General features: G+C 36.9%; 2 protein-coding genes across 4 annotated transcripts; one reads left to right on the forward strand and one right to left on the reverse strand.

Moving 5' to 3' along the window:
• Positions 1-7,525: 7,525 nt before the first annotated feature.
• On the forward strand, positions 7,526-13,147 carry LOC104747032 (RAF-like serine/threonine-protein kinase 20). 3 transcript variants are annotated; one of them, XM_010468597.3, is made up of 11 exons: positions 7,526-7,841; positions 8,265-8,367; positions 8,504-10,934; positions 11,028-11,210; positions 11,296-11,382; positions 11,553-11,705; positions 11,905-12,068; positions 12,138-12,285; positions 12,366-12,488; positions 12,576-12,663; positions 12,751-13,147. In XM_010468597.3, exons 3-11 carry the CDS (start codon positions 8,691-8,693, stop codon positions 12,939-12,941), a joined length of 3,381 nt encoding a protein of 1,126 aa, XP_010466899.1. In that variant the 5' UTR covers positions 7,526-7,841; positions 8,265-8,367; positions 8,504-8,690; the 3' UTR covers positions 12,942-13,147. The 3 variants fall into 3 exon arrangements, with proteins under 3 accessions (XP_010466899.1, XP_010466898.1, XP_010466900.1); XM_010468598.2 differs by having other exon boundaries at positions 7,577-7,841; positions 8,277-8,367; XM_010468596.2 differs by having other exon boundaries at positions 7,531-8,367.
• Positions 12,988-13,987, reverse strand: LOC104747030 (uncharacterized). Its single transcript, XM_010468595.3, has 4 exons — positions 13,733-13,987; positions 13,490-13,647; positions 13,327-13,393; positions 12,988-13,241 (listed from the first exon to the last, which is right to left on the reverse strand). Exons 1-4 carry the CDS (start codon positions 13,865-13,867, stop codon positions 13,143-13,145), a joined length of 459 nt encoding a protein of 152 aa, XP_010466897.1. The 5' UTR covers positions 13,868-13,987; the 3' UTR covers positions 12,988-13,142.
• Positions 13,988-14,251: the final 264 nt, after the last annotated feature.

Here is a 14,251-nt window from a genome sequence, read left to right on the forward strand (position 1 = left end):
ATATTGATTAAGTTCGTCCCACACTGAAGATGGATGATTTCCTTGACAACTCTATACAACTCTTATCCTCCGAATCCATTGTTTAGGTTTATAAAATATCGAACTTCATTGTCTCAAGTAATCTAGTAATTGAATCACTAAATACTGTTTTGGAGTTGCAAATACAATAATTTGTTGTTCAAAATATAATATTCTTTCAAGTCACACAAATTTTGAGCATGCTTGGATGTGTCATCATTGAGCCATAATCTTTTCTGTGTAAAACTAGCACTCTCCCTTTTTTATGTCCAACAGTGAGATATAGAGGAAGGGTTGGAAAATATTTTACTTTGAAAAATACTTAGGTTCACTCCTAGGGGTGAACTTCTCCATTCACCCCCTCTTCTCTCAGCCAATCAGAATCTTCCATCTAATATTTTATTTCAAAAATAAATTTAAATTAAATTAAAAAGCAAACCAAATTAAGGAAACAAATTCTGTATACTTTTAATTAAAGAAAGTTAAATATTGGCTTGGTTTAGATTTTTACACTTAGAATAAAATTATGTCGGTTTGGGTTTACAAATGAAGTGGTTAGGGTTTAGATTTTACAATTAAAACGAAATTATATGTCGGTTTGGGTTTACAAATGAGGTGGTTAGGGTTTAGATTTTACAATTAGAACGAAATTATATGTCGGTTTGGGTTCACAAATGAGATAGTTAGGGTTTAGATTTTACAAGTAGAACAAAATAATATGTCGGTTTGGGTTCACAAATGAGATGTTAGGGTTTAGATTTCACAATTAGAACGAAATTATATGTCGGTTTGGGTTCACAAATAAGATGGTTAGGGTTTAGATTTTATAAGTAGAACGAAATTATATACGGTTTGGGTTCACAAATGAGATGGTTAGGGTTTAGATTTTATATATGTCGGTTTGGGTTTATTAAAGTGCGGTTAAGTTTTTTAATTTTATAATAATGTATAAAGATTTTATTGCCTTATTTTATTAGGGGGTGAATGGAGAGGTTCACCCCTAGGGGTGAACCCAAGTATTGTTCTTTTACTTTGTAACAGAGTTTAGAGGAAAATATATCAAATTGAAAAAATGGTTGAACAAAATTGGGTTGAATAATATTCAACTCATTCATCTCCAAAATAGTGGTTGAACAAGTTGAAGATTTTTGCTGTAAGATTAGTTTATTTTTTCAACTTTTTGGGTTGAACGGGCTGAATAGTTTTTTCCAACCTCTTCAACCTTTACAATGCAAATGGTGAAAATTGGTTGAATAATTTTTTTCAACCTGTTCAATCACTTCAACCATGCAACCATTTGCAGCCTTTGACTTGCCTCTTTGGTATTCGTACGTCTTGACTTGTCTCTTTGCTAGATTTCATGATTTGCTGTATCTATAAATTCCTACTTCTTTTTAATTAAAATCTACAATTCATATTTCACAATATTATCATGATATTTGAGCACGCATCTCTAATTCAAAACTTCAAAATCTCTTGCTCCAAATTCATGGTAAGGAGTTGCCATCCGCAAACAAAATCTCTGCTTTTCTATGCTTCAAACCCTCTTGTCTGGCTGACACTCACATTTAAGCCATCCAAACGTTCAAAATCTTCGTCATATAATGTTATATTTGTTGACCACTTTACAAGATACATAAAACAAGTCATTTAGTGTTAGAACAAGTCATTCAATAACCAAATCCATGGGTATCAAGGGAAAGGCAAAAGATGGTGTAGCTTCTATAAAAGAGATAATCATACAAAGACTTATTGCTGGGAGAAACCTCAGAATGAAGATCAAGGAAAAGATCTAAGAAACAAGATGATATGCTACAAGTGTGGCAAATGTGGTCATGGTTCAAGGGAGTGTCAGCCTAAGAGGTATGAAAGGGCACACATGAGCTTTGAAGATGAAGATGAAGATGATGGAGTTCATATGCTCTTTAGTGGAAGTGAAGAAAATTTAACACCCAAGAAAGAAGACGTTTGGTTGGTCGACAATGGTTGTACAAACCATATGACAAAAGAAGAAAGTTACTTCACAAGACTTGATAGAAATATCAAGGTTCCAATAAGAGTTGGAAACGGAGAAATTGTCATGAAGGTCGACAAAGGAGATATTACTGTCATGACAAACTGAGGAAAGCGAGTTATAAAAGACGTGTTCTTGGTGTTGGGTTTAGAGAAGAATCTGATCAGTGTTCTGCAAATTTTATCTTGGAAATCGTGTGATGTTTGAGAACAAGCTGTGCATAATCTTAGATCCCATGGGAAGGAAGATTATGGAGGTACGAATGAAGAAAAAGTTTTTTCCAGTCAAATGGAATCCATCACAAGAAATGGCGATGCGTACGAGTGAGCAAGCAACAGTGGATATATGGCATAGAAGATTTGGTCATGTGGGAAACTCAAAACTACAACAAATGCAGAAGAAAAGAATGGTAACTTGATTACCAACGTTACAAGTCAACAAAGAAGTGTGTGGAACATGCAAACTTGGGAAACAAGCAAGAGATGTGTTTCCGACGGAGTCTCAAACAAGAACGAGGGAGAAACTTGAGATTGTTCACACCAACGTGTGCGGACCAAAAGAACTTGAGATCGTTTCACTTGATGGAAATTGGTACGTCTTACTGTTCGTAGATGATTATACTCACATGTGTTGGGTATATATTCAAAAGAACAAGTCTGCAGTCTTCTCAATGTTTCAGAAGTTCAAAGCTTTAGTGGAGACTCAATCTGGATGTCAAATTAAAAAGCTATGATCTGATGGAGGTGGAGAATTTACTTTAAGTGAATTCAACAACTTTTGTCAAGAATGTGGCATCGAGAGACAAGTAATGGTGCCATATTCACCTCAGAAAAATGGTGTTGCATAATGTAAAAATCGATCACTTGTGGAGATGGCAAGAACCATGATTACAGGGCTAGGTTTACCACATAATCTGTGGGCAGAGGCGGTGTATACGTTGGCTTATATGCATAATCATTTACCAACAAAAGCCATTGAAGATGACATCACACCGATTGAAAAATGGAGTGGTCATAAACCAGTAGTTGGACAATTGAAGATTTTTGGAATTTTATGCTTTGTTCATGTGCCCCATGAAAAACAAAGAAAATGAGACGTGAAGGCCAAACATGGAATTTTTATTGGTTGTAGCAACCAATCAAAAGGGTACAGAATTTTCATTTTAAATAATGAAAATGTGGAGATATCAAGAGACGTGCATTTTTTAGATGGAAGAAAATGGGATTGGGAAAGACATGAATAACTCAAAAGGAATTTTGTCTCTCCCCTTACAAATCAAGAGCCACATACAGAGCCATGTACGCCATGCACGGAGCAAGTTCAAGAAACTTCTAGTCCAAATTACACCAAAGGTGACTCAACAAGAAGAAGCTCAAGCAAGTGAAGTGTGCTTTCTTGTGTCGGAGGAGCCACAAACGTATGATGAAGCTTCAGAGATCAGAGAATGGAGAGAAGCCATGAAAGAGGAAATAAAGATGATAGAAAAGAATGGAACATGACTACTTGTGGATAAACCGGAGAAGAAGAATGTCGTTGGTGTCAAATGGATATATCGTATCAAGACAAATGCAAATGGAAATCCAGTCAAGTATAAAGTAAGGTTAGTTGCAAGGGTTTTTTCTCAAGAATATGATGTTGATTATCTTGAAACGTTTGCACCAATGTCAAGACATGACACAATTCGTTCGTGCCATTATCGCTCTTGCGGCATAAATGAAGTGGAAACTCTATCAAATGGACGTGAAGTCGGCATTTCTTAATGGAGACCTTAAAGAGGAGATCTATGTTTTACAACCACCTGGGTTTGTAGTCGAAGGTGAAGAATATAAAGTTCTACGGTTGCGAAAAGCATTATATGACTTGAAACAAGCCCCAAGGGCTTGGCTTGGTATGGGAGAATCGATTCATATTTTCTCAACTGTGGTTTTCAAAAAAGCATGAATGATGCAGCTTTGTATGTGATGAAGAAATACAAGGATATCATGATCTTGAGTCTCTACGTCGACGACTTAGTGATCACTGGCAACAATTCTCAACTCATTGAAAATTTCAAGGAAGACATGAAATTGGAGTTTGAGATGACAGGGTTGTTGAATTATTTTCTTGGAATGGAAATAATTCAAGATGATCATGGAATTTTTCTGTCACAAGAAAAATATGCATGTAAACTCATTGAGAAGTTTGGCATGAAAGAGAGTAAGAGTGTAAGTTCCCCACTTACACCAAACGACAAGAAGATTGAGAATGATGAAGAATATGGTGAACCAAAAAAGTTCAGAAGCATCGTTGGTGAGCTATTATATCTCTGTGCATCAAGGCTAGACCTGATGTTTGCAAGTTCTTATCTCTCGTGATACATGACTGCACCACTCATGAAGCACTACCAAGAAGTGAAGAGAGTCTTAAGGTATGTCAAAGGCACATCTCACTTTGGAGTTCAGTTTACAAGCGTTGAAAAACCAGAGTTGTATGGTTACTCAGATAGCGATTGGGGAGGCTCTAATGAAGACAAGAAGAGTACGTCTGGGTACAATTTTACTCTTGGATCTGCTGTGTTTTCTTGGCAATCAAGTAAGCAGCAAATAGTGGCTCAGTCTACTGCGGATGTGGAGTATATCGCAGTGTGCGCAGCAGCAAATCAAGGTATTTGGTTACAAAGACTGTTGAGTGATATTGGATTTGAGTCTAAAGACAGTTTTCCTATCTACTACGACAACAAGTCAGCCATTGCGATAGAAAAAAATCCAGTGCAACATCGAAGAACGAAACAAATTGAGATTAAATATCACTGTGTGCGAGAAGCGAAACACAAGAGACTTATTCAACTCAAGTACTGCCAAGGAGAAGTGCAGCTTGCCGATCTCCTTACAAAAGCACTCAACGTCATAAGGTTTGAAGAACTAAGGAGGAAGCTTGGAGTGAGACTGAAACTCAATTAAGGGGGAGTGTTGATCAATAATTGAGTTTATGTTAAGTTTAATAATTAAGAGTCGTGACTTTTAGATTAAGTTGTGTCATTTGATTATAGAACCACAATACACAACTATTCACATGTTGTGTCTGTTTGCTTCCTATATAAACTTATTCTATCGTGGATGTAAAACCATAGTTTAAGATTAATAAAAAGTTCTTTCTTTCGCTGAGTTTCTTATAACACAAAATATTCTTTATCACAATCGATACAAGATTGGGATATATTCATACTCTGTTTTTTTTCTCTTGCTTTCTTACTCTGTTGGAATCAAAATTCTAACAATAAATTGGAGGGTTAGTTGGGAAATCCCAAACAGTCTAATGTTTCTCGATACAATAAACCGGATTTCTCACCAACATAATCCTTTTGGTCTAACTGTCTCGCAGCATCACACCACATTTTATCGCGAATCCAACAGCCACCTCAACACGATTATTGGTAGAGTTTTCCAGAAGTACAGTGACTTATTCAAGTGCAATGATCTCTTCAACAACTTGAGAGTTTACTAAAATGTGTTATAAATTTAACGATGGTCTTCCTCCCTTCTCCTTACTTCCTCTTGACGATACAATGAGGTTGGATATACAAAAACAGTGAGAAGTGGAAATGGAGGATTAATAAACGCACCATATTTACCATCAGTGAGACGCATTCCCACTGAAACTTTCAAACATCCATCAACTCCAAGTTTTGCACCGTAACCTGATCTGACCCAAAGAAACTTCTCACCATATTCTTCTTTCCAACCAGTAATGTTCACAACATGCATCTCCTATAACTTGAAATTCGAGAAGTAGCACTCGATAGATTCTCTGCATAATTAACATATGTATGAATTAATATAATGGAAATTAATATGTTAGACGAAGAATTTGCATATTTTCCACTTACATTCTTGATGTTTGAGTATTAAGGTTCAAATATAAGAATACTTGCAGCCATTGGATTGGTCTTTATTACTTGAAAGGTGTCTTCAAGTGTTTTTAATGTTACCACCCCACCAATATATCCTGGGTTTGAAGAATATTTGTGGCCTTGCATCTTTTTCGCAACTGCTATCAAACAGCGTGCTTCAGCATTTTTAATTCCCGTCTCACAGACATACTGCAAACCATTTTTTTCTCACATGACACTGGTAGCAAAAATGGTGTCCCCCTAGACACAGAACGCAAACTAGGTCTAGTAACATCAACTAAGTCTTGAGCAGAATATTTGGTATATTATGTGTCATGAAGAGGATGTATCGCACAACACTCACAAGCTCAGCAGAAACAACTGCCAACCATATTTACATCCATAAAGACAAACTGTTAACAAATATTTTTAATTTGAAACTAGTTAAAAATTGATTGAACAAGGTAAACTAATCCATCATATGACCCATAAGTTCTTACCACAAATTGGTCTCTAAGACCATCTCCACTAATAATTTTTTTATAATTAATTTTGATACAATTTAATTGTGGATGTTTTAAAGGTGAGCAAAAGTGTTTAAGTAGACACTTAGAAACCTTTTTTGCCCACTTTTAAGACACCCATAATTAAATAATATTACAGTTAATTATAAAAATTTTTAAGACACCCATAAAAAATAATTAACAGAGATGGTCTAATCCATCCTAACGAAAACAAACTTGTATTAAAAATAAGAAGATATTTGCAATAAGAAGAAACTAAGATATATTATATAGATTGTTAACAAAATTATAAATCATACATTTTTGGTTTCTAATAAATAGATTAAACATCTTCAGTGCAAGCAATGATAATGATGTCTGACTGCGGTTGAGTACGTAACATATATCTAAGCTGGTAGACGTTGACATGTTTGAGTATATTATCGAAATTTTTTTATAATTCTTCGGTCATGTAGACTATTGTTTAGATTTTTTCGCTAATGATGAAAATTAGCTATAGAAGAAAAAAAATATTAAATAGATTAAACAACTTTATTCTCATTGACACATAAACGAAGGATGAAAAGTGAAAACTTGTAGCTCTATCATCTTAAAAGAGAGTCTATCTATCGACTGTATTTTCGCTGAGTTATCAAAAAAAATATAATTAAAAAAGTGCAAAAAAAGAATGTTGTAAGTGAACTTTTTCATTTTTTGTTTCTTTATTAATTCCAACAATACCTAATACATTTCTTAAAAATTCAAACAATGCCAAGCTGATGTACTATTTTTCCACGAGAAACTTCCATAGTATTAGACGTATTCTTCAATGAATTCTTCTCATGTCTTCATTTCTCAAAAACATAAGATTCACTAACACATTACATTTTATTAAGTTCAAGTAACCATAAAAAAAAATTATCACTAACAAGTCTACTTCAAACTTCAAAGTCACTTCCTCTTTTAACACTATTGACAAACAATGCATTGATTCAATTGAACCACTTCCACTTCCACTTCCACTTCCACAATACCACACTTGAAATCACAAAGTTTGGGCCGGGAAAGCCTATAATATGGGCCGGATCATTATGATGAATTCAGGAAACACAATACGACGTTGTTTTAGAATCGTCTCCAAAAAAAAAATGAATCTCGCTCTCTCTCTCCCCTGAAAAGCGAAGAAGTTTTTTTTGAAAAGACATTAAACAGCGGAAGTTCCGGTAAAGTTCGATGGCGCTTAATTCTCGGGAAAGGTTGGATCTTCTTCGCTCCCCAGCAGCAAAACTGCTTTACCACCACCCTCTATCCTCCTCCTCCTCCTCCCTCGTTTCTTCCGTTTTCTTCTCTTTTCTTCGATTCTCCTCTTTTTTTTTTTTTTTGTTCCCCCCCCCCCCCCCCCCTCGATTCTCCGACCTTCCTCAGTTCGAATGTGAAGGTAACTTTTTATCATCCCCCGATCGTTTCGGAATTAGCATTGCACCATCAAATCCTCGAGAATCTGACGATCGTGTTTGGGAATTTTTTTTATTCTTTTCACATTCCTCTGTTCCTCCTCGTTTTAGAGAATGTGGAAATTGCGATCTGTTTTGGTTCGAAATTGATAAATCGGAGTTTTAGCTGACGTTAATTTCTAAATTATTATGGTTTTTTCAAGTGATTGAAACTTTTTCTAGATGATGCAACTTTATCAATCTTAATTTTGAATTCGGCTGTTGCTTTTGTTGTTTCATGATTCATTTTTTTCCTCCTTTTTGGTTTTGGGTTTTAACGTGACAAAGTTTAATGTGACGATGCTGCTGGTGATACTTATGATGATGGATAAGAGTATTTTGTTGTTAATATATATATATATATATAGTAATCTTTACAGGTCCTACACGTGAAGTTTTGAGCTGGCTGTTTTAGCTTTCGGGCTGGCCATAATTGATGCAGGGGTGTTCTCTCTCTTTTAACAAAACATAGTAAGTGTTGTCTCTTTCTTTTTCTTATTATATAATATGAGAATGCCACCACATGCAGGTGTATGGTTTGCTACTAATTTCCTTGTCTGTGATGTGTCTAATGAATTATTATTCTCTCCTTCAATGATGTTTTCAGGTGCAAAGATATTTCTGAACTGAAGATCTTGATTCTTCATCACTACTGTTTGGCTTTTACTTGTTTTCACAGCTTCTTCTTTCTCTGTTCTGCGGTTTGTTTAATGACAGCTAAGAGTCAGAGGAGGTTTATATCACAAAAACTCTTAGCTTTTTGTTTGTGATAGAGAGAACGTCAGTCAACTACTATGTCAGATAGATGGGCTAGGCAAAACGCGGAACAAGCAGCTGTCTTGGCTGAGAGAAGAAATGTGAATAAAAACGTTTCACTTCAGACTGGGGAAGAGTTTTCCATGGAGTTTCTCAAGGATCATCATCATACTCCTGTCCAATCTCCTATCGTTTCAGGGAAAACTCATAACGATGGGAATAGATTTGGTGGGGACCTTTACTATCATCAGAATCACCTACCGGGATATGACAGTGCTGCTGCTCGGTTTCATGAACTGAGGAGGATTGAATCTGAATGTCCTTCTTCTGATGCTTATGATTTTGGACGAGACCCGAGGTCTTCTTCTATACGGGTTGAGAATGGTTATGTGCCTCATTTTAGTGCTTACCACAATGTAGGTGGTGAAAACGAAGTTATAACTAGGAAAGCTTTTGGTGAAATAAATTCCAACCGAGGAGATGTCACGGGGAGGTCTGCGCCTTGTGCATTCTTACCAGAGCGTGTTCAGTCCAACAACTATACTGGTGGAGGAGGAGGAGTAGGAGATTTCGATAGATTCGGAAAAGTTAAGTTTCTTTGCAGCTTTGGTGGGAGGATTATGCCAAGATCCACTGATGAGAAACTTAAATACGTAGGAGGAGAGACTCATATCATTTCTATCCGCAAGAACCTTTCTTGGGAAGAACTCAAGAAGAAGACTTCAGCTATATGCCAACAACCTCATTCAATCAAGTATCAGCTTCCAGGGGATGAGCTTGACTCCCTAATATCAGTATCATCAGACGAGGATCTTCAGAATATGATTGAAGAGTACAATGGACTAGAAAGGCTCGAGGGTTCACAAAGGCCACGTCTGTTCCTGATTCCTATAGGGGAGCCTGAAAGAAAGGTTCAGCAGACCACTCCTGATAGCCAATATGCTGCAGCTATAAATTCTAATGCTGTTGTTGGTCAGACTTTAGTGGGTGATACACGTTATCATGTAAACAATTTGGATCGCATTCCAAGTTTCCGTAAACAAGCACCGGGACAGATGCTCAGACTGGATACTGCTACTATGCACCCTAATCCTCTTTTCAATGGAGTTCAATATAACATGCCTACCTATCCATCACCTCCTGTTTCTCCTTCACCATTCCAGCAAAGGGATTCAAATGGTGTATACTCACAATTCCCTGGAAACAACTCCAGCTCCGAGAGCAATAATTCCTTCAGCCCAGCTCAACCAGACACACCTAGCTTTGAGGCGATTGATTCCAAATATCATCAACAGCGACCACTGCCTTCAGTAAACTGTCAGCCTAACAAGCATGAGGCAGAGAACCTATATGGAATGCAATTCCAGAATGGCTTCAATGAAAAGCTTGTGACTCCCAGTTCTAGCCATGTTGATACACTTTGCTTTAACCCTGAGAGGTCTGCGAATAATGGAAGGGTCTACAGCGATAAAGCGAGCATGCCAGAGGAATCTAAGGTCTCCTTCTCTGGGTCTACAAACTCAAATGATTCTTGCTTGGGGATCCCACACTCGTACTCAGACTCTACACTGGAGATTAATGGTGGACATTCTAGTTACTTTTCACAAGAGAGACAAAGCCCATCTTCAACTTTGAACTTTACAAAGAAACAAACAGAAGAAAAGTCAGTGCAGGTGCATAGGAATAATGATCTAGCTGACCGTCGTACACAAAGTGATATACTGGATATGAAGTCCACTGAAGGAGGAGAGACCATGTTTAAATTTTCCCCAAGGCCAGGAGGACCAGGACTATCCGGTGAAAACAAGACATTGCACATAGACATTTCTGCTGCAGGCAATCATTACGATGAGATTTATCTAAATCAGGAAACTAAAAATCAAGGAGGGTACAATGACACGATTTTTCATCTAGGAGGAAAAGTTTTGGGGACAAAAGCAACGCCTACTGACATGGACGGTAAGACTTTGCCTACATATGGATACCAAACTTCAGCGGTTGTTGATCCATGGAAGCAAATAAAGCAAGATAATGAGCGTTTGATAGCTGGAACCTCATCTGCTAATCTAATTTCTTTGGAGGAGGGGATTGCAGCTAATGTCCCAAATGAGGAACCTGAATCTCGTGCTGCTCGGGAAAGGAATTTGGAAGTTTCAGGGATGTTTTTAAATAAGAGAGCAGGCTCTGATGATAATTTCTTGTTCAGCATTGCCTCTGAATCAGAAAACAGGAAGATTGGTGATGACACTGGGATCTTGGAATTTGATTTAACACAAAACAATGTGAGTATTGCAAAAACCCAGATTCTACTTTATATTTGTCCTAATAAATGATTATCCTTTATCATGATTCTAACAGTAATAACTGACCTGCAGAGAACAGGAGGAGAAGGTGTGTTAGGCCATGTGAGAATCCCAAGCATGGATTTGAATCAGCCAGCGCCAGCCACAGTGAGCGACACTTACGATTTGAAGATACTATCTGTCGAAAGGGAAGATTCACCACAAAGCATTCCACACGCAAAAATGAACAGCGATGATACAGTATTCCTTTCTGAGGTAGTGATTTTACGTGTTTGCAAGCGTATAATATAAGTTAAGAGAGGCTCGTTTTTTTCTTCTCATTATTGTCACTTGTTGACAGGAAGCTGAAGCAAATACGGGCGAGAAAGAGAACAGTTTCAAAGACACACTCTTTGTTGAAATGGAAGCCAGTGTTTATGGCTTGCAGGTACTCTGCCTTGATACTTAGGAAATTGAGTAATCACATGACTTTGGAAAATCGGGAATGCTAATCTGAGGCGTTGTGTTAAACAACGTTTCTGTTGCTTCTTCTTTAAACAAGACTTCATGCAGAAACCGATTCTCTTGTTTAACTCATTACTCATTATAAACCTTCAGATAATAAAGAACGCAGATCTTGAAGACCTAACAGAACTGGGATCCGGGACATATGGAACTGTCTACCATGGAACATGGCGAGGGACGGATGTTGCGATAAAGAGAATAAGAAAAAGCTGCTTTGCAGGGAGATCATCTGAACAAGAACGCTTGGTTAGTCTTCAAATCTTTTGTTTCGTTAATCTCATTGCTGCATTTGAAGTCCTGCTCTGGAGTCTGGACGTACATAACTATGCTTGTCCAGCAAACCAACCCAGTAGAGAACGGTCCCGAGTGTTTCCTTGTATGAGCCTATGAGGTGTGGCATCACTTTATCAAATATGACGCTTACATTGTTTTGCTTTATCATCAGACCAAAGATTTCTGGAGGGAAGCACAGATACTCTCAAATCTTCATCACCCAAATGTAGTTGCATTCTACGGTATAGTCCCTGATGGAACTGGGGGAACTTTGGCAACTGTAACAGAGTTTATGGTGAATGGGTCACTCAGGCATGCTCTTATTAAAAAGGACAGGTATTACTGCAATTCCCTTTGCATTCCCAACCTGAAAGAGACCTAATCAGCACAAGAATGCCAATGCAGATTGCTTGATTTTCGGAAAAAGATAATAATTGCGATGGATGCTGCATTTGGCATGGAGTATTTGCACTCGAAGAACATTGTTCACTTTGATCTCAAATGCGAGAACTTACTAGTCAATCTAAGGGATCCACAACGCCCTATATGCAAGGTAACATTTTTGATGAAAATCGTATATCCATTGTTGCTCCAACAATCCATTACTTAAACCTCATATCCTGATTTCTGCAGGTGGGAGATCTTGGCTTATCTAGAATCAAACGTAACACATTGGTATCTGGGGGAGTGAGAGGAACACTTCCATGGATGGCTCCAGAACTCTTGAACGGAAGCAGCACCCGGGTTTCTGAGAAAGTAAATTAAATTGAATCACTATCCTAATTAGACTTTGATCTTCCATTTGGAATACACAACTCATAACCTTTCCGATCTGAACAACAGGTCGATGTTTTTTCATATGGGATCTCACTGTGGGAGATTCTAACTGGAGAGGAACCCTATGCGGACATGCACTATGGAGCAATCATTGGTATGTTCAAAACTATCTTTCAGTTTCACTTACCTCAAAACAGTAACCACTCTTTTTGCTCATCTATTTCAACTTTTTTAAACTAAGGCGGGATCGTAAAGAACACACTTCGACCTCCCATACCAAAAACATGTTCTGCGGATTGGAAGAATCTAATGGAACAATGCTGGTCCGTAGATCCAGATTCCCGACCTCCATTCACCGAGATAACATCCCGACTTCGGACCATGTCAATGGATCTCGTCACAAAAAGCAAAAGAAGAGAAAATAAACCCTGACTTCATCAAACATCAGAAACCAAGAAACGATGGACACTTTCACATATGTTTTCAATCGAAAACCCGCATATTTTATTCTCATTCTTCAATTGTGTACAAAAAAAAAAAACATATATGTAAATCTCAATGTAAATATTACTGCCAGCATAAAAAGGATGAGAAGAAAGAAACAGATTTTGCATTGTAATGTAGTTTCTTCTTTTACACATCCTTGTACAAGAGGTTATACTTTGGTATTCTCTCTGGCGGTACAGGACATTGAACAATCATCTTCCCCTTCATTGCTCCTCTGTATATTACCTATACACAAACAGAGGATTTGAATTAGTAACAATTCTATAAACTTTTTTTACGAACTAGATGAAATTGAATTGGTTCTGGTTACCTCAACAACATCAATAAAGTCTTGTTTTATGTGAAACGCACCAACCCATTTGGTATGATCCGCAGTTCTGCAATATAAACCAAAACCAGAATTAAATTAAACCATCCAAACCACACCTAAACCGGTCTTAATCTGCTTCTAGAACAATTAATTAATTAATTACCCAGAATCCAATTTCATGTGATGAGCATTGAAGAAGAAGACCGTCGAAGGGAACCAAGTGATGTCAAAGTACTTGACGTACACTTGAACATCCTCTGAATCAACATCAACCAAAGCTACTTTAGCGAATTTCGAAACATCTGTCACTGATTTCGCAAGCTGAAAGAGAAAAAAAAAAATTCAAAAATTAGGGGTTTTGATTAATTGAAATTAGAGAGTATTTGATTCAGAGAGAAAAGCATACAATATCATCATGCTGAAGACAAACGGTGTCGGTGCAACGACCGAATCGTAGGACAAGAACTTCATCAATGGTGTCTCTGATGATCCGATCGATCTCTTCCTTCTTCGTTAACGTCTTCAGAAGCAAACTACTCATCTCTCTCTTTCTCTCTCAAAGAGGCGCGAATTGTACGATGTCGTTTCGTAAATAAGACAGTATGCAATTTTATTTAGCCAAAACCTCCTCCAAATATCAAATCTTATGTAATTAAAGAGCATCTCTAATAGTCCTCTATTTTTGTCACTATAATAAAGAAACTCTATAAGGACAGTTTGGCTTATAAAAAATACATATTTCGTAATTAGTACTTAATGCCAGTTGGCAAAATAAAATAAAATTTGAAAGCTGATTTTAAAATTTTAAAATTATAATAATAATATATAAAATTAAAATCCTTGTAACAAAAAACTAAAAATATATATATATATATATATATATATATATATATATATATATATATATTTTTTTAAAACAATAATA

Source organism: Camelina sativa, chromosome 15, assembly GCF_030686135.1.
Source record: "Camelina sativa cultivar CO46 ecotype springtype chromosome 15, ASM3068613v1".
NCBI lineage: Eukaryota > Viridiplantae > Streptophyta > Magnoliopsida > Brassicales > Brassicaceae > Camelina > Camelina sativa.

Bases quoted from the DNA above. Each gene is read 5' to 3' on its own strand.
- LOC104747032 (XM_010468597.3), top strand. From the start codon at position 8,691: ATGTCAGATAGATGGGCTAGGCAAAACGCGGAACAAGCAGCTGTCTTG. The intron at 11,211-11,295 runs GTAGTGATTTTA...ACTTGTTGACAG, and splicing joins ATACAGTATTCCTTTCTGAG to GAAGCTGAAGCAAATACGGG. The intron at 11,383-11,552 runs GTACTCTGCCTT...ATAAACCTTCAG, and splicing joins CCAGTGTTTATGGCTTGCAG to ATAATAAAGAACGCAGATCT.
- LOC104747030 (XM_010468595.3), bottom strand. From the start codon at position 13,867: ATGAGTAGTTTGCTTCTGAAGACGTTAACGAAGAAGGAAGAGATCGAT. The intron at 13,648-13,732 runs GTATGCTTTTCT...TTTCTCTTTCAG, and splicing joins GTCTTCAGCATGATGATATT to CTTGCGAAATCAGTGACAGA. The intron at 13,242-13,326 runs GTAACCAGAACC...GTTTGTGTATAG, and splicing joins ACTTTATTGATGTTGTTGAG to GTAATATACAGAGGAGCAAT.